The sequence below is a fragment of the Crocodylus porosus genome, unplaced genomic scaffold (assembly GCF_001723895.1).
Source record: "Crocodylus porosus isolate Cpor-Errol unplaced genomic scaffold, CroPor_comp1, whole genome shotgun sequence".
In the NCBI taxonomy this organism is placed as follows: domain Eukaryota; kingdom Metazoa; phylum Chordata; order Crocodylia; family Crocodylidae; genus Crocodylus; species Crocodylus porosus.
Window position 1 is genome coordinate 7,517,662 of NW_017728929.1, and position 21,319 is coordinate 7,538,980.

The 21,319-nt window shown below is 44.3% G+C and overlaps 1 protein-coding gene across 3 annotated transcripts in view; it reads left to right on the forward strand.

Moving 5' to 3' along the window:
• The window catches only part of DZIP1L (DAZ interacting zinc finger protein 1 like), a 35,523-nt gene that overhangs the window by 1,735 nt on the left and 12,469 nt on the right, over window positions 1-21,319 (forward strand). For 2 of the 3 annotated variants that reach the window (XM_019542966.1, XM_019542968.1), the window contains exons 2-11: window positions 6,102-6,244; window positions 9,839-10,417; window positions 12,272-12,356; window positions 14,231-14,355; window positions 15,214-15,375; window positions 16,084-16,221; window positions 17,308-17,370; window positions 18,756-18,896; window positions 19,489-19,519; window positions 20,460-20,510. In XM_019542966.1, the coding sequence (XP_019398511.1) occupies window positions 9,902-10,417; window positions 12,272-12,356; window positions 14,231-14,355; window positions 15,214-15,375; window positions 16,084-16,221; window positions 17,308-17,370; window positions 18,756-18,896; window positions 19,489-19,519; window positions 20,460-20,510 (1,312 nt within the window). In that variant the 5' untranslated portion in view covers window positions 6,102-6,244; window positions 9,839-9,901. The remainder of the gene's footprint in view (window positions 1-6,101; window positions 6,245-9,838; window positions 10,418-12,271; window positions 12,357-14,230; window positions 14,356-15,213; window positions 15,376-16,083; window positions 16,222-17,307; window positions 17,371-18,755; window positions 18,897-19,488; window positions 19,520-20,459; window positions 20,511-21,319) is intronic. The other variant, XM_019542967.1, reaches the window with a different exon arrangement.

Genomic DNA, 21,319 nt, shown 5'->3' on the forward strand with positions numbered 1-21,319 from the left:
GGAAAAAGCCTCTTCGCAGCAGCTTAGCCATGTGGAAAGACCAAGCAAGCATGGGAAGCCAGCACAGACCCGTGGCTATAAAAGCAGCCAGTCATGGAAGCAGCAGGCTATTGGTGCAAATTTTCAAGCAGCTATATCATTGCGTATCCACTTCCCTACCCCACTACATGGGACAGATGGCCACTACTGCTGTTCCTGCCTTTTCCAGTGAGGGGGTGGGGGGCACTTTTCAGCGGTGATCAGAGGCCTTGGGAGCAAAGCGTCTGCTGCTGCAATTAAACCTGGCCCTAAACCTGCCCCCTCAGCCAATCTGGGGGTGTGAGAGGGGTGCCACAGTCTGAGCATACAATCAGGCACTTGCCACAATCAGGCAATGATATTAAAGAGCAAGGCTCATGCTTTAAACCAGGGCCTACTAAGATGACTGTGTTGCCAGCAAAGACAATGCAAAGAAATACCATGCAGCAGATCCTTTGTGGTGTAAATCCCAATCGCTCCACCGATAGCAGCAGGCTGCACTGATTTGACACCAGCTGAGGATCTGGCCCCAGAATTCACTGGGGTATTAGTGCACTCCTCTCAGTGGATTGGGTTTTAATAGCTACTGGGACACAGGGTTGTGATGGGTTGCTAGGCTCACCGGTACGAGAGCTGCAACAAAGACAGCTGGCAGGGAAGTGCGAGACCAAGCAGGTCACTCATTGGCACAACATACGGCCAACCCGGTGAATGGTCTGTCACCTATTCACTGCCTGAGGATTTGAACTACCAGCCATATACCATCAACACAACAAAATTACATTGCCCCTCTTTATTTGTGTTGTAGAAGCACCTTGGAGCCCTGGTTATGAACCACTGATCCTATTGTGCTAGATACTGCACAAACCCGGAACAAGGAGGTGGTCCTGGCCCCAACAAATTTACAGGTCTGATAGATAGAGTGAATGATTGTATAGACAAAGTTCACTTCTTTTCAGAGTAATGCACAAAACAGGTTGCATATACCGGCAATCCGTTTGCACAGTTTTGATTTTCAAAGCAAGCAAGCAAGCAACCCCCACGTTCCATTTTTAAAATGTGGTGCCTTTTCTTACATGGCTTATCTCTACTTGCCACAGTTTTTTCCTTGCAATTTGACGATGCACTCAGAAAATTAAAGCCAGTTTAATGCCTTGGAAGCCAAAACTACCAGCATTTTGGGAAATGGAACATGAAGTAACTTGTGAATTCCACATGTTCCAAGTTACCTCTCTCAGAAGCATCTGGCACCTGTGTCCTGAATTCTGCCTAACATGGTCTTGTCATAATTTGGTGCCAGTGGGGACAGAGGGACAAATTCTGGCCTAATCAGAGCAAATGGGAAAATTCCCGCTGAGGTTAGTGAAGAAGGATCTCACAATCAGTTCTTAGCCAGTATTAATCCTCATAGCTCCACTGAAATCAAGGGAATTATTCTATTTTATACCAGCTGACAGTCTGACCCAGTTGAAATCAAATAACATTTTGAGGAAATAAATAGGTTACCCAGAGAGGTTGTGTTCTCTGCATCTTTGAAGGTGTTTAAGACCTGGCTAACCAAAGTCTTGGCTGGGATGATGTAGTTGGGGCTGGTCCTGCTTTGAGCAGGGGTTGGACTAGATGTGACCTCCTGAGGTCCCTTCCAACCGTCATTGTCTGTGATTTTAAATAAATCTCTCAGAACAGGCCAACTTATTAAGCCTGACACCATGGGATAGAGACTGACTTGTACAAAGCAAAGCCATATTGGAATTGTACCCACCAAAGTCTCCCACATGGCACCGTGCAGCACAGAGTCAGTGGAAAACACAGCAGCATAGTCACAAGCCATTCTACCGCCTGCCCCAAGAGTGTGTTTTGGTATCTGGGCCTAAGCTCCACGTTCATGATGACAACCTGGTTAACACACCATTCCCTTGGCGTGTCCGGAGATGATTAATATTTACCAGGTTACACAACAGCACCTGCCTCCCATGTCATGCAGCAAGTCATTAGCAGCTTCTAGTGAGCATTTTGAGAGTAAACAGGGAAAAGGCAAGGGTGAGGGAACCTGGGGTGGGTCAGAATCAGATTGTGTTCCTGGCCACACCGTTCGGCAAGAGCCAAGTGTGTCAAACCTGGCTGCAGACTCAGACCTCCCTTTTAGCCTCCACTACAGGAACAGACAGGCTTTCTAGCGAACACTTTTCTTATCCACCCATGGGGCACTGGAGAACCATGTCCTTCTAGGAGCATTTTGGTGGGGCAGGGAGGGGCTGAAGCTCGAGCCAGCCAAGTTTATACGGATGGATCCAGCAAACCGGCACAGCTCCATCAGCTCTAAGGGACATTGTGAGGCCTTTTGCTTTAGACATAAGTATAACAGGACGGAATTATGATATGCCTCCAGTGACCTTGCTGACTAACTGTATACAACTTATAAAGTCTAGTTATTTACTGCACACCAAAACACATTATTAAAATGATGACATCAAACTCTCAAGAGCTAGGAAATGCCACAATTAAGTTGACTCGTACACCCTTAATTCAGACATGGCATTGTGATACAATCTTTAATTACATGATCACATCCTACTTTTCCCACAGGACCCTTGCCTGGTTTAGAGCCCAAGAGAAACAGGGGCTCACTTAATGAGCCGCTATTCAGTATTTCGTATTCTCCTCATTGTGTGGCACCAGGCTGTATTTACTGCACACTATTCAAACCCTGCTTTGAAGACAGAATTATTAATGTCCTTGTGAGTTTTTCTATGGTGCCCGTCACAACAGTGTCAGAGTACTTCACAACTGGTAATGAATTTATTTTCATGGCACCTCTTGGAGGTGAGAGGCTAACATTATCTCCATTTTACATATATGGAACTGAGGCCAAAGGAGTTTAAGGTCAGAGGTACCCGATAACTCTGGATGCTCAATCTGAGACACTGCGGACTTGACTTTTCAGAGAGCTGAGTATCCTAGGGCACTTCATATATTCAAAGCACAGCTCCTGCTGACTTCAGTTGCAGCAGTGAGTGCTCAGCACTTCTTCAAAAAATATCCCAGAGATCAGAGCTACAATTTCAGGGGAAGTCCAGCTCATCCCTGTCTGGAGCATGCTCAGTGCTGGAAGAATCTGTTGGAAATTTAGCTGCTAAAATTTAAGATCTACTATCTAAGAAGTTCTGGTCAGTATTTGCAAGCTGAAAGAGCTTGGCTTCCAGTGCTCTGGATACTCAGCTGGGAAGCATGAATTATGGGCTCTATTCTAAGGATCATTTCTTTTCTTTTTTTTTATTCAATGATTGTTTCAAGTGACATCCATGAACAGTGATGGAAGCAGAGACTTGTCCCTTGTTCAATCTCCTTCTGGCTCCATGAACTTTGCATTCCTTTTGGCATAGTGGCCTGTCTCTTAATAGGAGGGTGAAAAGAGTTCTAAAACCAATCTAGCCTCTAGACTGGTGCCTGCAGCAAGCTATGGGTTTCCATTCTCCCAGGCTGAGGTGGAGGGACATCAAACCAAACTCTCTTCCCCGACACGTGCTCTAACCTCTACGGTATTATGGGACCATCCCCATTTTTATTTTAAAAATGAAGCAGCCACAACTACCTTTTGTGAGGAGTCTGATCCTGTCAGTGTCTGGGGCACATGCACACCTACCCGACTGAGCTCCTCTTGCTACTGAGTTTTCTGGATCCCACTGGAGCTTAGGGAGAAGCTAGCTGCTGAGATAATTGGGCTGGGGACCTTGTAGCCATGTGCAGAAGGCAGAACTACAGGCATTATGGAGGCACAAGGCAGAATGGAAGACGCACTGAGTTTAGGCTAGTGATTCCCACCCCGTGGGGTGACGTGAAGTCCTTTTAAAGGTGATAGAAAGTTTTGCTCAATATTTCCAGAGACTTCAAATAGGACGCCCCTCCCGCCCCCGTGGCAAAAACATTCTGACCTGCTGTGAGCTTTCTGAATGCTTTGCAACAGAATTGCTCTATTATTTTTCTATATTCAAGAATCAAGTGAAAGCTAAGAGCTGGCATTTTCTGAGGGATGTTTGTCTCTAATGAGGGATGTCTTGAGTCTAAAAAGGTTGAGAACCACTGGTTTAGGCAATACCCAAGGGTAGGCAGACGCTGAGTAGGAGTTTTATGAATTAAATGTTTGGATTTAGCCACCTGAACTCTCTCTGAATCAAGTTTTGGTAACCTAAGTCCTGGGGTTTTTTGGATTTGTCCCCTAGGTCTTTTTCTCTTCCTCTCTCATCTCATCCTTACTTTGGAAAGTTTCCATATTTCCAGGCTGGCTACTCCTTTCTCATACAAAGGAATTTCCCCTGTCCTGCCTCTATGACTGTCAGGGTAGGAATGTAGGATTTGTCATGCCCACATCATCCCTTGATAAGCCATCACTAAGATCCTGCCTACAGCAGTGGCTAATGCAGTTCACAATGCTTCAGAGGAATGCAACAAGTCTCAAGGGGCACATCTACATGAGATGCTTTAAGGCACATTAGCCTAAATTTAAGGTGCATTAGGGAATGTGTCTACATGTGCACACCCTTAATGCACTTTAAAAATGGCACTTTGGGGCTAATCGTACCTAAATTTGATACTTACAAATGCAGGTATCAAATTTAGGCGTTAATAGCTACGACACATTAATGCACATGTCGATGCGTTAAAGTGCAAAATGCTGTGTGTGTGGACTGAGTTGGAGCTAACTTTGGGTATTTTTTACACATGCAAGTGCCACAGCACCAGGCACTTTAAAAAGTTCCTGGCGCTGGGATGCTTGCGGTTGTATAAGTAGTGAAATGCACGCCATTGCTGAGAAAATGGTGGCGGCGAACTCTGGAACTAAAGTACATTGGAGGTGCTTTCATTCAAAAGTGCACCACCACCATTTTCTGCATGCTGGCACATGTTTTGCCACTCAGTTAAATTTTTGCCAGCTTAAATGCATGTGTAGACATGGCTACGAAGAACTGACACATGCACGTGTGCATAAATGTATTTATGTGTGTGCATATATATGCAAAGAAAGCACACACTGCTCTATACTTTCTGAATTGCAATGTCATCATTTTTTTCTTAGAAGTGAATTCCCCCATCTCCCTTCTCCAGCAAATTATACATACACACACTTAATATATATAATACATATAACAGCAGCAGGAGGCCTTCTGCAATCATTGCTAACTGTGAGCGGTACAGAGCACACACAACTCTGTTAGCACCCATGTAACCATAACAACAGGAGCTGATAACCTTAGGACAGAAGTGATCCTTGCAGGTTTCTGTTTCATAGAGCACAGGTAAACAGAGCCTGGCTTTACCTCCCACGCCCAGATCGTATTGCAAGTCACACAGCCTGATGGTCTAGGTCTGGGGGGTTCCCTTTGTTTAATGTGGCAATGGAAAAATAGAAGTTTTCACACCAGATCCAACAGCAGTTGGCTGGTTAATTTGCTTGTATGTGAACAGTTATCCAGAAGAATTAAGTGATTAAGAGTGGTGAGCTGGGGCTGTGGTTTTGTTTGGCTTGTCTTGTTTTTCACAGTACCTGGCAAAAGTGTGCTTTAAACTTAATTGAGACTTTGCAGCACTCCCACAGTTCAAATAAATAAAAATAAACTGGTATCATTTCATGTGAAAAATACTTGAAGAGCCTGTAATTTTGGTCAACAGAAATTAGCCTTGACATCCCTGCCCCATGCACAAGTGCGACGGGGTGGGTTGGACAGGACAGCTTCAAATCAGGTTTTATTTGAAAATGTATATGTGCCCCCACAAAAATAATGAAGCAGGTGACAAAACAGGTCAGTTGTAATCCAGTGTGGTACTAGAGGAACAGTATGTAGGACTTTGAAGGGCTGGGTTGTGGGATTTTTTTTCGCATTGCTTAAAAACTCAGACAAAGGTAAATCCTGGAGTTCAGCTGCTATATTGATCTGCTCTTTTCAGCCTTCCTTTTCATGAAAAGCAACAAAAGACTGAAAAATGATGGCTCCTAAAGCAAATACTTGGACAGCTTCAAAATAAAGAAATGATCAGGTGGGATCCCTGAAAGCTTCTCTCTTTTACTCTTACATTGTCTCTGGCAGGACTGCTCACGAGGGCACCTGCATGATAGGAAGGGTTTCACTTGACTCTCTCCTCTGTTCCTGGGTTGCCAGCGGTTTTTACCCTCTCACACATTGCTCAGTCTCCTGCGGTAGCCCAGACAGAGACCAATGCAATAAGTCAGGTAAGTTCAGTGATGTTAGAAAGAGCCATCTCAACTAATTAACCTAAAACACTAACCTGTTTCTATTATTTATGTTATAGTAACACACAGAGACCCCAGCCATCACAGTAGGGACAATACGTGAACAGTGAGACAGAGATGTGGCAGACGAAGTAAAGCGACTTGTCCTGTGCCAGCCAGCAGGCCACTGTGGGTCACTGGTGCCCTAACCAGTGAACCACACCACCTCCCTCAGTCACTGAATTATTCTATCTATGTCAAGCATCAGATGACTTCATGAATGGGCTTCCTTTCAGCACAAGCTCCTGCAGTCTTGCAGCTGTCTGGTACAGTAGTACAGTAATAGTGCAGCAGTTAGCCGGGCGACAGCTGTTTGATGTGGTAGAACGAGCAGGCTGAGCAAAGGCCTGGCAGAGAGCTCCAATGTCTCGAATGGGAGATGCCCAGGCTGGACTTTGTAAAGGCACAGACCCACATGGGACAGCAAGTGTGCAGCAGGAATGAGGCCCTGATCATGCAGCGGGATCCCTGTAGGCAGCCTGCTGCCTATCCACAGAGCCCCACTGCCATCGGTAGGCCTGTGGACAAGCACTGGGACACATCAGTGCAGAGCTCCCTGAAGGATCAGGGCTTGCTGCAGATTAAGTCAATGTGGTGCCCCCAGGTAAGGCCAGAAAAGGGGACATGGTGGGCACAAAGGAGGCTTTTGAATGCCCTGTGTGTTGCCTTGGAGGTCTCAGTGGGCAACGTAAGAGCTAACGCTGACAGACATGCATGCCTTTCCAATGGGGAATCATTTCCCCTGTGGAGCTGAAGTGGCCATGAAATGTATGACAAGGCCAGCTCCAAATCTACAGGCCAGGTAAACCAACTCAGAAAGCCGTGATGCAAGTAGTGAAGTCAGAAAAGAAATGGGGAAGGATTTCCTAGTGGATATCAAAAATGAATAGGTGAAGGTTGCAAAATATCATACAAATCCAGCCCTTCTTTGTCTCTTTGGACTCCTGTCTCATTTGGTCCAAATTGGTATAGTTCCACTGACCTCAGTGGAGCTAAGCTGATTTATACCCAGGGAGTGTACGTGGCCACATAATTTGCTTGGTCTAATTAGGTGCCCCTAAAGGTAAACACCTTTCTGATAATATGCCTATTCATTTCAAACAGCAATGTTTGCTGCTCTCCCACTGAAAGAAAAAATTGTAGATAAAACTGTATTACCCAATGGTGTCTGCAACATCTATTCCGCCTGGGGAACTACTGAGGGAATGCACCTATGGCAGACCCACATTGTCTCCACACTGGGATACCACCAAGGTAGACGGTTTGCAAATCTACCATTCTCTGGACACAGGACACGGTTCTCAGCATTAGATTCTCCCCGTGCTTGCACCCATAAAAATCAGGGCAACCCACAGAAGACCGCATAGTCTCTCCCTTGTCAAACACAGTGGAAGCAGGAATCAGCCCAGCACATACGGCACAGGAAGACTCTTCTAAAGGGCCTTGGGTAGGAGAACACTCGTGGATTTCTCTTCTCTTGGTTGTGGCTCTTGACTTTCTCTCCTCCCTGTGGCATCACATCACAACAGTCCTGGAGAAGCCTACAGGGCCAAATCTTCAGCTACTGCAATCACTGCAGCCCTTTGAGACCCTTATAGCTATGCCAATACGTCAGCAGAGGACCTGGCCTGTGAATCTCTCTTTATGCATTCTCCTGGCTGTGATCAAGCACTCCCTTTCTTCCTCTGAGAGTTCAGCCCCAAGCAGAGGCTTAGAAAAATCTGGTGGAGCTCAGCTTTCCTGAAACAAGCCTAGAGTTGCATAAGCAGCCGCTCGGTTGCTTGGCCCTGTTATCACTTGTCTCCTGCATACACACATTGCACCTCAGCAAAGTTCAAACAATGGAGGAGGTGTACTCATGTGAACTCCTTCCATTCTGTAGTTCTCAGTTTAATTATGGTGTGTACTCTACCACCTCCCGGCCTGCAGAGTATTATTATTGGTACACACGACACACCTAGTAACTTGCTGTTGCCCCCCACACAGTTCTCTGTTGCCATTTCTCTTGGTGCTCGAGTGATACAGACAGTGCAATCTGAAGAATATGGTATGTAATATTTTATAAATGGCTGTTTTTATCTAAATATCTGTTAGGATATGCAACAGCAGGTATCACATCCTGTTCAAAGGTGAGTGCAAACCCTGGGTGTGGAATTTAATTTTTACACTCCAATGGCTGTCACCCATATTTTAACTGTTAAATAACTTAGATTTTAGTTTGTAGATTTTTTTCTGCACCAAAGTGTTAGCTGTAAAGCTAATAATAAAGATTACTTCACACCACAGAGTGCGAAAGAATTTTTTAAACCTGATTGTATCATTTCTAGAATCAGTCTATATTTTAGGACAAAAGTGGGAAAATGAGCAAATGGCATTATAGGTATTAATCTAGATTAAGGTCAGAGAAAGGTAATGCAGGCAAGCCCTTTTGGTGGTTCACTGGGAAAAACCAAAAATGATGCAATATTGAAGTATAATAAATTGGTTTGTTTTCCATGTCTTGTTTGAAAGCAGTAGAAACATGTGCCACAATCAAGCGTGCATGTATGATTCTGTGTATGTCCACGTGTTCTCATGGAACCGATCATTTTAAACGGCTGTAACACAGAGAGGTTTGCTTTTTTTTTTTTAATTTCTTTTGTCGGGTACTAAGAGTTGAAACATAGGCCTCAGCATAATTTTGATCTGTTGATTCTCCACATACCCACCAATTGCCTTATCAATGAACTTGCATAACTTTCTTTTCAAACTTTAGTAACATCTATAGGCCTCATGTAGCCTACAAAGAGAATTATTTGTAATGATCTCTGGTAGGCACTGCAGATTGTATGTCCATAAGAGTGCATGTACACTTGCATATATGGTATTTGGTAGATATGTGGAAGTTTTAGGCACATCTGACTACTTTAAATATATGTGGGTACATATATGGAGAGGTGTTTTATGAAAGTTTATAAATGTATGTGCATGTGTATATCATGCATGTATGCAGGAATAGACCCCACAGCCAAGATATTAAAATTTAAACTGAGTGTAAAAGATCAAATTCTTATTTTTAGAAAAGTTAGTTCTAAGTATTGCCAAAAATAGGCATTTAAATGTACCTCAACAAGGGGGCTAACTTCACAAAATGCTGAGCAGCAACTGGTATGGGCTTTATACAAGAAAACGTGTATACAGACAAACCCATGGGTACATGAGGCAGCAATATATGTAAAAGTATCAGAGTGGGTAAAAAAATGTTCCCACAAAAATAGTCCATAAAATATGATTGGTTTTCACACAAAACCCAGAAGATTAAAAAAAAGTTCACTTCCCTCCCGAAAACAGAATTTTTCTTGCAAAACATTTTATAAATAAAACATTTTTTTTGTCTGAAGAAGGGCCTACTCATACTAGACCAGCACTAGTGCTGTAGAGGTTGTGTGTATACCAATAAAGAATACAACAGTAGACAGGCATAACCAGCGTAGATCCTGATGTGCCTACAGAGTGTGAGCACATGGAGTTACACATGGTTTTTTTGTTTTGTAGCCTTTCTCCCAGAATATTTACTATCCATGGTATTCGCCTGCATTCAGGACACGGCGGCTGAGTATGCCAGGGCACGGCACCCCCATGAGCTACCCCAGCAATGGGGCAGTCTTCGGGAATGTGCTCACCAGCCCTGGTGGCATCCCTGCCTTCAAATTCCAGTCCCGCCACGACAGCATTGATTGGAGGCGGTTTAGTGCCATCGATGTGGAACGAGTGGCCCGGGAGCTGGATGTGACCACGCTGCAGGAGAGTATCAACAGCGTCACTTTTTGCAACCTCGATTCAGAGAAGTGCCCATATTGCCAGCAGCCGGTAGACCCAGTCCTCTTAAAGGTCTTTAAGATGGCACAGCTGACCATTGAGTACTTGCTGCACTCCCAGGAGTACCTGAGTGCCAGCCTGGCACTGCAGGAGGAGCAGCTCCAGTCAGCGATGGAGGAGATCAAGCTCACCAAGCAGGAGGTGGAGAAGCAGGCAGAGGAAATGAGGGGAGTCAAGGAGGAGAGCAGGAGGCGAAAGAAGATGCTCGCCACCCAGCAGCTTCTCTTGCAGGCTGGGGCCAATAACTACCACAAGGTGAGGTGAAGGGTGGAGGACAGAAATGTCTGACAAGCCTCAGTGCTCCTGGGGCCTTGAAGGGCAGGGGTCCTTTCACTGCTAGCAGTCACCTCCGCAGCAATAGCAGCTCAGCCACCAGCTCTGGACCTGGCACTGGTTGCTTAGACGGTAAACGTCCGCTTAAGCCTTGGCTCAGCCAGTCATGTATGCTCCTGTTTAAGTTTAACTAAGCAAAGAGCTGCATTGACTATTCATCTTCTTGCAGCTAAGCACAGGCATAACTGCTTTGCTAGACCGGATCTTAGCCCAGGCCACTGAGTGCCTTGAGAGGAACAGGCAGGAGCCGCAGGAGACGGGCATCAGGCACGTACAGAAATCCATGACCATGTCCAGAGAGTACAATCACTTCTGGACACGTTTCTCTAGTCACTGACTATAGAAATAACCCGCTACTACAGCAGGTTGCTCTGCACTGCAGTAGGGAAGGAAATAAATGCTTGTGTAGACAATACAGGGTGTCATAACACTGGAGGGGACCCCCTGTTGACTGTTGGTCCCAGGTTCAAGCCACCTCTGGATGTGCAGGTCCTAGAGCTCAAGCACTCTTGTTTCCCAAATAAGTGCCTACAGTCACCTTCACATATTCATATGGGGAGGGAAAGGAGCGTGTCCATAGTCATCCACAGGGCTATACATCCTGGAACAGAATTCCCCTGCACGCATAAATGCCTTGCAGATGGCCAAGATACGGCCACTCAGTTGACCAGGAAACAGGAGACTCCCGTCCCTGCTTTCTCCTGAGGGGTCCCCCCTGTTGTGTAGCAATTTGGCCCTTATAGACCATGCCACACTCCCAGGTGGCAGTTGCCCCTGGGACATCCCTCAAAGGGAGATGCCTAAAGGGCAGAAAGTGAGCAGGAAGATAGAAAAGCAGTGCTCCCTCTTGTGGGGAACTCTGTTGAGCTGGTGAGAACAAACTGTCATTCCCTCCACAGCCCAGGCCTCTGCTCACCTACACTATCAGATTATATTTGCTCACTGATTTCCTGAGGGAAGAAATTGGATTTACCAAGAGGAAGGGAAGATGAGGGATTAGGTCGCCAACCATGGGTGAGAGTCCTGGGGGCTATTCTGTCCTTTGGCTCACTTCTCATCTCCCAGTGACTTAGCTTCCCATCGTTGTATACCCCCTCTCAAGTCACCATAATGATTAGAAACCAAAGAATCACTACACTGGTTAGCTACTGCTTTTACTATCAGTGTCTGCATATTTATATTCATATTCTGAACAGTCACATACTTGAAGCTATTCCTTCCTTACAAATGGCTCGAGCTTCATTTCTATACTTTTTGGTTCAGGATGAATTTGAATAAATACATACATGAAGTGCAGTAGTTCAACCCATCTTTGAATTATGACTAATTGCATAGGAATGTAGGCATATCTTCTTTTTCTTCATTTGTTAATGAGCCTACTTCTCCCCTAGGACTACTTTTCCCCTTGATAGTTGTTAAAGAAATTCTTCTTGTTCCCCTTCACCACTTTGGTTGGCAGCATTAATTCCTTTTGCTCTTCTCTGGCCTGTGATTCGCACACCTCCCAAACCTCACACGCCTGAGCTGTCCCTGAATGTGCTTGAATTTTGTTGTTGTCTCCAACCCTGTCGTAAGGTCCCTCTTGGACTTCTGTGAAGGACAATCCTGACAATCCTGCTGTCATATGCATCTGACCTATCACTCAAGCATTGTGGGAACTCTTTGTTTCAAACTAGTGGGATGCTTTTTGGGGCCAGGGGGACAGAATGAGATATTCACAGAGTTTCATCCTTCTAAAGTGACTCCTTTTACTCGTTCTCTTTCTGTGACGCCCAGTGTCACCTGTGTGACAAGGCCTTCATGAACTACTCCTTCCTCCAAGCCCATGTTCAGCGCAGACACGTCGAGGCCAGTGAAGCTGGTGAGTAATGACGCTGAGTTTCTTTTGGAAGGTTTTTCTCTGTCAGCAATAGGTGATGGCAAAGGAATGGAGAAATGGGAAGAAATGAAAGGTTCTGAGTTCCTTTAGCATCTTTCGAGAGCTGACCGCAGCAAGCCCAAGAAAGAGAGAGTCTGTTTTGATTTTTTTTCCAGCAATCCAGATTTCAGGTCCGTTCCTTTCTATCCAGGCCTCTTTTTTGTTCTTTTTTTGTATCAGTTGATTTCTGTCTGAGAGTCTCCATCTCCACGAGCCCTGCAAAGGCAGGGAGGGAGAGGAAGAGGAAGGAGGGGAGGTCAGAAGAAGAGAAAGTTATGCCCATGAAAGGATGAAACTTCAAAACATCTCTGAAATGAGGCCAAGCTCATCAGGCTTGGACATTTCACATGAAACATCCTGGTAGATACTTGCATGGGCACCTTACTAGGATCAGTAATTTGTCTTTTCTCAAGTTATTGACCCACCACTCCCTCCCACTTGAAATCACTTTGATGTCTCTAGAACAGCGGTCCTCTACCTTTTTTGTACCAGAATCCACTGGTAAACATTGATGTCCAGTCCTGACCCAGTGCCCGTCACTCCCGCCCCACTGCCCCCAGCCCCCAGGCCCCTACTTTAAAGTAGAATCTATTTTTAAAATTTGTTCATGAACCTTTCATCTATTCTCATGATCCAATTTGGGATCACGACCCACGGGCTGAGAAACGCTGCTCTAAAACATGCAAGCGCTCAGCACCTCTGAAAATAAAGCTTCATAATTAAGTTGCCATGTAGGGTCAAGGTGACTAAGATGAAGCATCTCAGTTTAAAAAGTCCCACTATCCTCCAAACTGCTTGGGACCCCAAATCAGTGATGAAGTACGTGCATTCAGAAACACGAACCAAAAATGTGTTTTAAAACAGGGACGTGCGCAGGTGCCCACGTGTGATTTTCAAAACAATTCTTCATTATTTAAATGGAAGAGACAACATAGCCTAGTGAGATGGGCACTAGATGAGAATTCAAGGCCCCCCTTTCTGTCCCCATCTCTTAATTGGCGAAGCTTGCATAGACCACTGCCCCTTTCTGTAACTCAGGTTTCCCAGTGGTAAAACAAAGACCTCTGAACGCGGGAAGCCACCAGGCGAAGGAAGCAGCCCGTGGAAAACTCTGGACATACCCTGCTCCCCCTCCCCCTCATCTTCTCCTTTCTGTTACTTTGTGAGACAGGGACCTATGATCTGACTCAGTAAATGGCAGTTCTTATGTCGTTATGAGATAATGATGCTCATCTCCTTGGGAACGGACTTTGAGATTGACAGATGAAATGTGCTTGATCAGAGCTAGGTATGCTTGGTTATTCATTTGCCCAGGATTTGGAACCATAAATATAGTAGATGGGCAACAGGAGGAGGCACAGAGTCTCTTTAGCAACATGCAGAAGGAAGAAGCAATTTGAGCCTCAATACACAAGCAACATTCAAGAAATACTCTTGTGGGTGTGATATTAATCATGTCCAGTAGAGGTCAGTGGTGCCCTGCATATGTGGTGCACACAAAGAAGCGATGTGTGACTTCGCAAAGGATCCGAGGTTATGATTTCAGATGTGTGAAATACCTACAGTGAAAGAGAAGATGGCTTAGTATTTAAAAACCTTTCATATTTTGTTAACATGGCATAGTACTTTTTTCCCTGTTGTTTAACTCAAAACTTCTGCCCCTTTTCTTGAGGGAACAAAAAACTGATCCTGCAACATTAAAATCAATGTGATTTTCCTGTTCACTATAAGTGTAGGATTGGATCCAAAGAACCAGGGGAAGGCTCTGGCAATTCAGGTCCCTGCTCATGGTCTCTTGGTTTGAATGGACTTTACAGAGAGGCAGAAGAAGAAGCAGGTGGAGCAAATGGAGGAGGAGATTGAAGAGCTGAAGGTGAGGCTGAAAGAGACCCGTGCCCAGTTGGAGGCTGAAAGGGAGGTTGAGAATCAACGAAGGGCTCAGGTATGAAAAAGTTATTTGCGGAAAAAGAGGGGAAGGAAGGAAACACACTGAAACAAGCTAAAATTATAATGAACTTTTTCTAACAAAAGGAAAATGCCTGGTTTCAGTTTAAATTTTGCGCTGAAAAAGAAAAATGTTTTCTGATTAGACCTAAAATTGGTCCCTTTCATAAGAGAATTAATTTTGGGGGAAAAAAAAGAGTAATACTTGAAAAAAAGAGGTTCCAGTAAACTTAGAGTTTGTCTACACTAGAAGACAGTGCATTTAGCTGGACTGCTTTAGTTATACCAGCAAACATCCCTAGTGGAGATACAACTTCTATTCAATTTTGTTTGCAGTACAGTGAATACCACTTCCTAGAACTAAATAAAATATGCTATCAAAAATACTTTTACTGCCAATTTACCTGTGTGTACACTATGGCTCTTTCTGCTATAAGAATATTGTCAAAATATCATAACCCCATCCAGCTCCATTTACATCAGCCAGTTTCTAAGGTACACCTGGTCTGAGTCTGAGGCCTAATAAACAAAGTGGGGTTTTTTGTGCTGATATATCTATGCTGGTTAGAGGACATCAGGTGATACCAGTACAATGTCTATTGTGGATTCAGTTATACTGGAAGAGTCAGAATTATTTCAATCTGACTTATTCCCCTTTCTCCTCTACCAGTATAACTGTACCCACTCTAAGAAGATTGTACCACTTAGACTATACTTGCATGCCCAGATGAACCCTACACTTTGAGCAGATTCACTTCCCTAAAGCCCAACTAGAGTCTCCCAGTCCTTCAACAGGCTCAGTTTCTCTCTCTATGACCAGCTCCTTGCCAGCTTGGAGTTTATGTTTCCTTGGTAGGAAGCAGAGAAAGTTCGCCAGAGAGAAGAGGAGGGAAAGAGAGAGTTTGAGAGATGGAAAGAGGAGGAGAGGACCAAGTTTCAGAAGGAAATGGATGGCCTGAGGCAATTGTTCCTCTCAGAGTTCAAGGACATTGCTAGCAAGAACTCTGCCTTAGAAGAGGTAAGTGAAAAATCAAGGGTTAAAAATCTTCCAATTGAAAGAGATGCTCAGCTTCCCATGTGTCACAAGTATTTAGTTCAATAAGCCTCATTGCTCTTTCATGTCATCTTAATGTCTTCACATCAGAAAAACAGGCTAGAGGGTGGTGGCAATGCTTTTCGGCAGTGGAACGCTAAGCGTAGCTCCTGCTTGAACCAATGGTGAATGAGGGTCACGCTAGGACATTTCAATGTGAGCAAAAGCCTGGTGGTGAAATGCCATTGGGGTCCAAACTGATGAGAGCACAGAGATGGGAAATCAGGGCCCAAGCAGTTGCTGAGCCTACTCAGTTGAGTCAGTCATTGGGATTTGGGAGATGGTTGCCTTGTACTAGTTCTGTGCTAACTCAGGCATTTTAATAATGTTGCTGCATATCAGCTTAACCCCCAAGTGGCTTTCCCTTTGGTGCTCTGAGAAAGGAGAGCAGAAACATTGAGTTGTTCAAGGCTATTCCTTGCTGCTCCCTGGTGTGTGGATTTTCTCTTGCCTATTTCAGTGGCATGTCTCACTTCATGCACAATCCTAGCACTGTGCACTTAAAGGACTGGCTAATAGTTTGATAAGTGAGCCACAAGTGTCTGCAGTCCAGTCATTTCCCATCAGGTGTCACTGGTAGCTGGTAGAAGATGGTATCTGTTGGTACAATTTGCTCTTTCCTTCCTACTCCAGAAACTGCAGGAGCTGCAGGCCAAAAACATGGTGGTGTCCAACCTGGGGACCCTGCAGGATGTGGACACTGATGGCAAGCGGCAGTGGGCAATGACCCAGAGAGAGCTCCAGGGCATGAAGGAAAAGATAGACCTGCAGGTGAGGAAAGCATCTGATCCATTTCCCACAGTCACCTGTTGGGGACCTCTCTCCCTGAGAATGATGAAATGAAAACACAGGGCAGATAAAAGCCAGTAACTCCCCTATCGGGCCACACTAGAGCCCAAATTCAGGAAATCCCTGACACACATACTTTAGTCCAAAAAGCATTGGAGGCACATGTTTAGCATGTGCTTATTCCCACATAATTTCCTAAATCAAGGCCAAAATGTATTCTGTGATCCACAATCAGTTAGGGACATTGGAGTGGATGGACCTCCGAGACACTGAGTCCAGCTACCTGCATTCATCGATAACCAAAGAAATCCCCCAAATTGACACTGCAGACTCTCATTCATCAATAAAACAGTTGTCCTCATGTAGTAGAGCTAGGTGTCCTTTGCTTTCTCTGGACCCCTAATCCAATCAGGGGTTTGTTTTGCAATGGCTCTACACTTCCTTTTAGTCTTTTTTTTAACTCTGTGGGAGGTTTATTATAAGTAACATGTGCCTACTTTGTGACTGCCTGTACACAAACTCACTTGCCCACGTGTCCCTTGAGTCATCATGTAGGATTATCTAAACCACTGGGCCAACTCCTCAGTCAGCTACAATTGGCGTGGCTTCATCAATCCCATTATGCCTATTTGAAATTGGTATACAGCAAGTTTGCTGAGCAGCATAATGTTCCCATTTCAGAGTGGAAGTTCATATTCACCAAGGTGTTATGCAATCTCAGCAGCTGAAAATGGAGAAATATCCCAGGTATCAACCAAAAGGTTGCAACAGCCAAGGATCACAAAAGCCTAATAACTCTGGCAACAGGCCCTCTTCCCCAACTAGAGCTTTTTTATGCCAATACAAGGTCAGCAGGGGTTGGAAGAAGAGACCCCTAGTAGCTTTAAGGTTGCTTTTTCCTACCAAGCAGCCTCTTCAGGATTCAGCGCCTGCACTCAAATAGCCAGATATGGTGGGAGCAGGAGACATCTGGGTATTGTTAATTTGGGACAAAGTTAATACCAAGTTATGTCCAACTCATGGCAAATTAAATGAGAAGAGAAACAGCATGCATTTTTCATCTCTCAGAAAGCAGAATGGAAGAGGAAGCTGAAGGAGCTGCAGCAGCAACACCAGGTGGAGAAGGAGGAGGTAATGACCAGACACTCATGAGGAGCAGAGCAGCTGCCTTTTCCTGAGGAGTGCAGTAAGGTCTTGCTTGTGCCATGTTTATGTCCAGCCCACAAGAGCATTTTCAGTAGTTTTTTTCTCTTTTTTCCCCTCCTTCCTAATTTGATTCGTCAGCAATCTTATGTCACATCAAAGATGCAGAAAGCTCCCTTAGTAGATTGCAGCCCATCCAGTGATAACAAGGATGCCTGTTGCCTTACATTTGGCACAAACAGAGGTTAGATTTCAATGCCCTGCCTAACTTAACACACAGGAAAATTTTTGATTTAGGGATTTGCAGTTTGAAACCATTAGTATCTCACATAACCATGCCATGTAGGGCAGTACTAAGGAGGAACCTTCTTCCCTTTTCTCTTTCTGCAGTCACTTTCCTAAGACATAGCTCATGGTGCTTTATAGTAAGGGTAGCACAGAGAAGAAACACTTTACAGAGGAGGCCGAAAACTGATAACAGCAACAAAAAAAAAAAGGCACTCAAGAATGAAACTGACTCCTAGGCACAGTCAAGAGGAAAGCATCACGCAGGGTGCCATCAGTGGTAACAGTGGCTTTGTGTTTTGCCCACGTGCCTCCTTAGATGAGGGAAATGCCCATCCACTGACATGTAGAATCATAGAAAATGAGGGCTGAAAGGGACCTCGGGAGGTCATATCTAGTCCAGTCGCCTGCTCAAAGCAGGACCAGCCCCAGCTAGATCATCCCTTTGTCCTTTGAATACCCCAGAAACAGCAGTGCCTCCCTTTCACTCACCATTTGAGTGTAACCTGCATCTATGACCCAAAGGGAAAAAAGATGTAAATGTCTGTATAAATATGCCACTGGGTTGGACTTTATAGTGGCAATTCAAGACAAACTAAATATCCAGGTGCTTTCCTCCTTAGCAAAGGAGGAGACAATTGCTGTAAGCTAACAGGGAAGAACATATTTTGACCACATTTTATACTCAGTGGGTGCATCTACACGTGCACACTTAATGCACAGTAATTTAGGTTACTGCACAGTAACTGAAAATAACTGCATAATATAGACATGCCTCTACATATGTGTGCCCGTACTATGCAGTAACTATGGTGATTTATGCCAATTTTGTGCGGATTTATGCCTGAGTAGTTACTGCACAGAAAGACATGTGTAGCATGTGTAGCTGTGTTACTGCACAGTAACACTGTGTGTGTGGACTGACTTGGGAATAACTTTACTCCCAAGTTGGTCTACACACAGTGTTACTGCACTGTAATACCTGCACATGTAGACACCAGCTTACAAACCACTTACTGCGCAGTAAATGCATGTGTAGACACTCCCAGAATGTGTTAGTCTCTTAACTCCTTTCTTATCCCTTTCAGTTGAAGATTGAGAATGAGAGACTCCAGGCCTCCCTGTCTCAGGACCAGAGGCTAGCTACCAGCCACTTCCAGCAGCAAAAGGACTTGCTCAGTGCTCGGCTCAAAGAGCAGGCCAGGATCATCCAGGCACAGGAGAAAACGGTAAGCTTGCCAGGTTCTCTTGTTGCTGTGTGTATCATGACCAGCCTAGACATAGATGCTTTATAAGCATGCTGAAGCCTTACAGGAGTGCAGGAGAGGTTTTAAGCTCAGATATTAGCAGGTTGTTGGTTCTGTATCTTAGGGTCATGGGTTCAATCCCTGGTTCAAGAATTATGGAGTATGGGTCAGCTTGGACACACCTATTCATATGAATATCTGCTCATGTCCACTGCTGATACTGTGGCAAAGTCTTTGATTTAGGGACAGAAAGAGAATGACATACATAGAATGCACAAGGATAAAGCTATTTATTTGAAATGCTGACAGTATCTACCTAGGAATTAAGGGCTGAAATCTAAAAGATTTCAAGAGAAAGTGAAGGGGAGTTAAGGTACTTAAGGCATCAAAATGCCTTTGGAGCTGGCGGTAGGCATCTTACAGTCTCAATATGATTTGACCTGCTTTCTGATTATTTCCTAACCCTTTGAGAATGTGATGGATGGAATTAATGCCAATTAAAGATAAAATATCACAATTCTGTAGTGACAAAACAAACTGATCTTTGAATGACAGATAACCCATTGTTTTACAGATCAAGATGCTATTGGCAAGGAAAGTTGAAGGTAATATTCTATTGTTTGGGGAATATGGAGTAAGAATAGGCCAGTTTTTCATAGTTGTAACTCCATCAGCCATCAGCACACGCAGTCTTTGCCCACTTTTGACAATTTTTATTCTTGTAAATTTAGATGCTGGTTCTGTGAAAAAAAAGTAAGAAAAAAATGTGTCCATTAACTTGTGCATCTTTATGACACAAGCATCTCATTGTGACTGTAGTGTGATGGAAGCATGCAATAGAGAGAATTATACTGGGTAGCTAAGGGACTGGTTGCAGTCCAGCCATGACCGAAGACAGCTCAGTTGTGGGCTAACTGCCCAAGTGTTTACCCAGTTCCTCAGGAACGTTTTCCGTGACTGAGGTATGGACATACCCAAGAGACTCAGATATAAAATCCCAGCAACTCATTTGCATGAAAATAAGGAATTTTGTCATCTTCAGATTTTCTCATTAAAATCTACATTCCCTGTAATCGCAGTGCAGAACAAAGGCTTCCCTCCAGACTCCTGCTGGTTGCAGAACTACAGAAAGCCCTGAAATCTGTGCAACTGCAGCCAAGTTTGACTCTCAGAATATAAAGAGGCTAAACAGACATTATTAAAAACAAAAATGTCAGTTTTGATTGCCAAACTCAAGTGAGTAGGGAAAGCCTTCTTGCTTCCTGACACCCTAATGTACCATCAAACCTTGTGAGGAACATTGGCCTGTTAAGTTACTAGTGATGAACGCCAGTGTGTTTCATTGTGTTCATCAGAGGACGGCATTTCTGGAGAGAAGGGAAGTCTCCCAGAAAAATGTAACCAACAGTCAGTAGGGCCCAGACCTTCAAAGTATATAGACCCCGAATCTTCTTTTAAATCATTGGCAGATAGATGACTGAGTATCTTTGAAAACCTAGCCCTGCATCTCTTATCCCAGTCTTCAAGGATTTTTCTTCTCTGCAGTAACCCAGGAAGTGACCAACGTAGAAGCACAAGAACAATCCTCTGAAGAAGGTAGATATCGCAGAAGTGAAAACCCTTTTCTCTTTGATCACCTCATTCTACATCTGTGCAAGCGAAGGATTTCAGGCCAAAGTAGGCCATGGGTGAGGTCATGAGGGTCAAGTCCTCTATTTTTGCTGTTGTATTTCCAAGGCACTATGAGGATAAGGAGAACAACTGGTAGAAAAATGGGTGCTGTGGGGGTTCTTTCCCTGGAAATAGCTGATGAAAATTACAAAATTTATTTAAATTCTGCACAGGGAAATTCACGTTTATAGCACAGCTTCAAGTCCTGAAAAAACCCAGCCAAACCCCATGATATTTCAACTGTGAAACTCTGCTGTGGTACTTCATGGAACTCATTGTTAGGGTGATTCATGCTCCTATTCCCCTTTATAGGTTGGGCTTTATGGTTAGCCTACAACTCCCAGGATACACTATGGAAAGGAGAGGAAGTACAAGCAGGGGAGGTCATGATGCATCATGGGAGATGTAGTTTGGCATTTCTGGACAAAATGTCACAGGGCTTAGATGACAGTTTGTGAAGCAAGCAAGCAAGCACAACTCCAGAGAAAGCGGATGCTTTATGTAAAAAAAAAAAAAAATACTCAAAAGCCCAATTTTCAATCAAGACCAGACAAAATAAATTCTTCACCAACCCCTAGAAAAGAAGGCTGAATATGTGACACCAAAAAAGTGGTATAAGAGAACCCCAGATGTACAGATTGATTTATATTAGTAAATGTTTAGGATTGGGAATCCAGAAAATAGACGACAAAGCTGATATGAAAATACAGATCGCCCGAGCGAGGGACTAACAA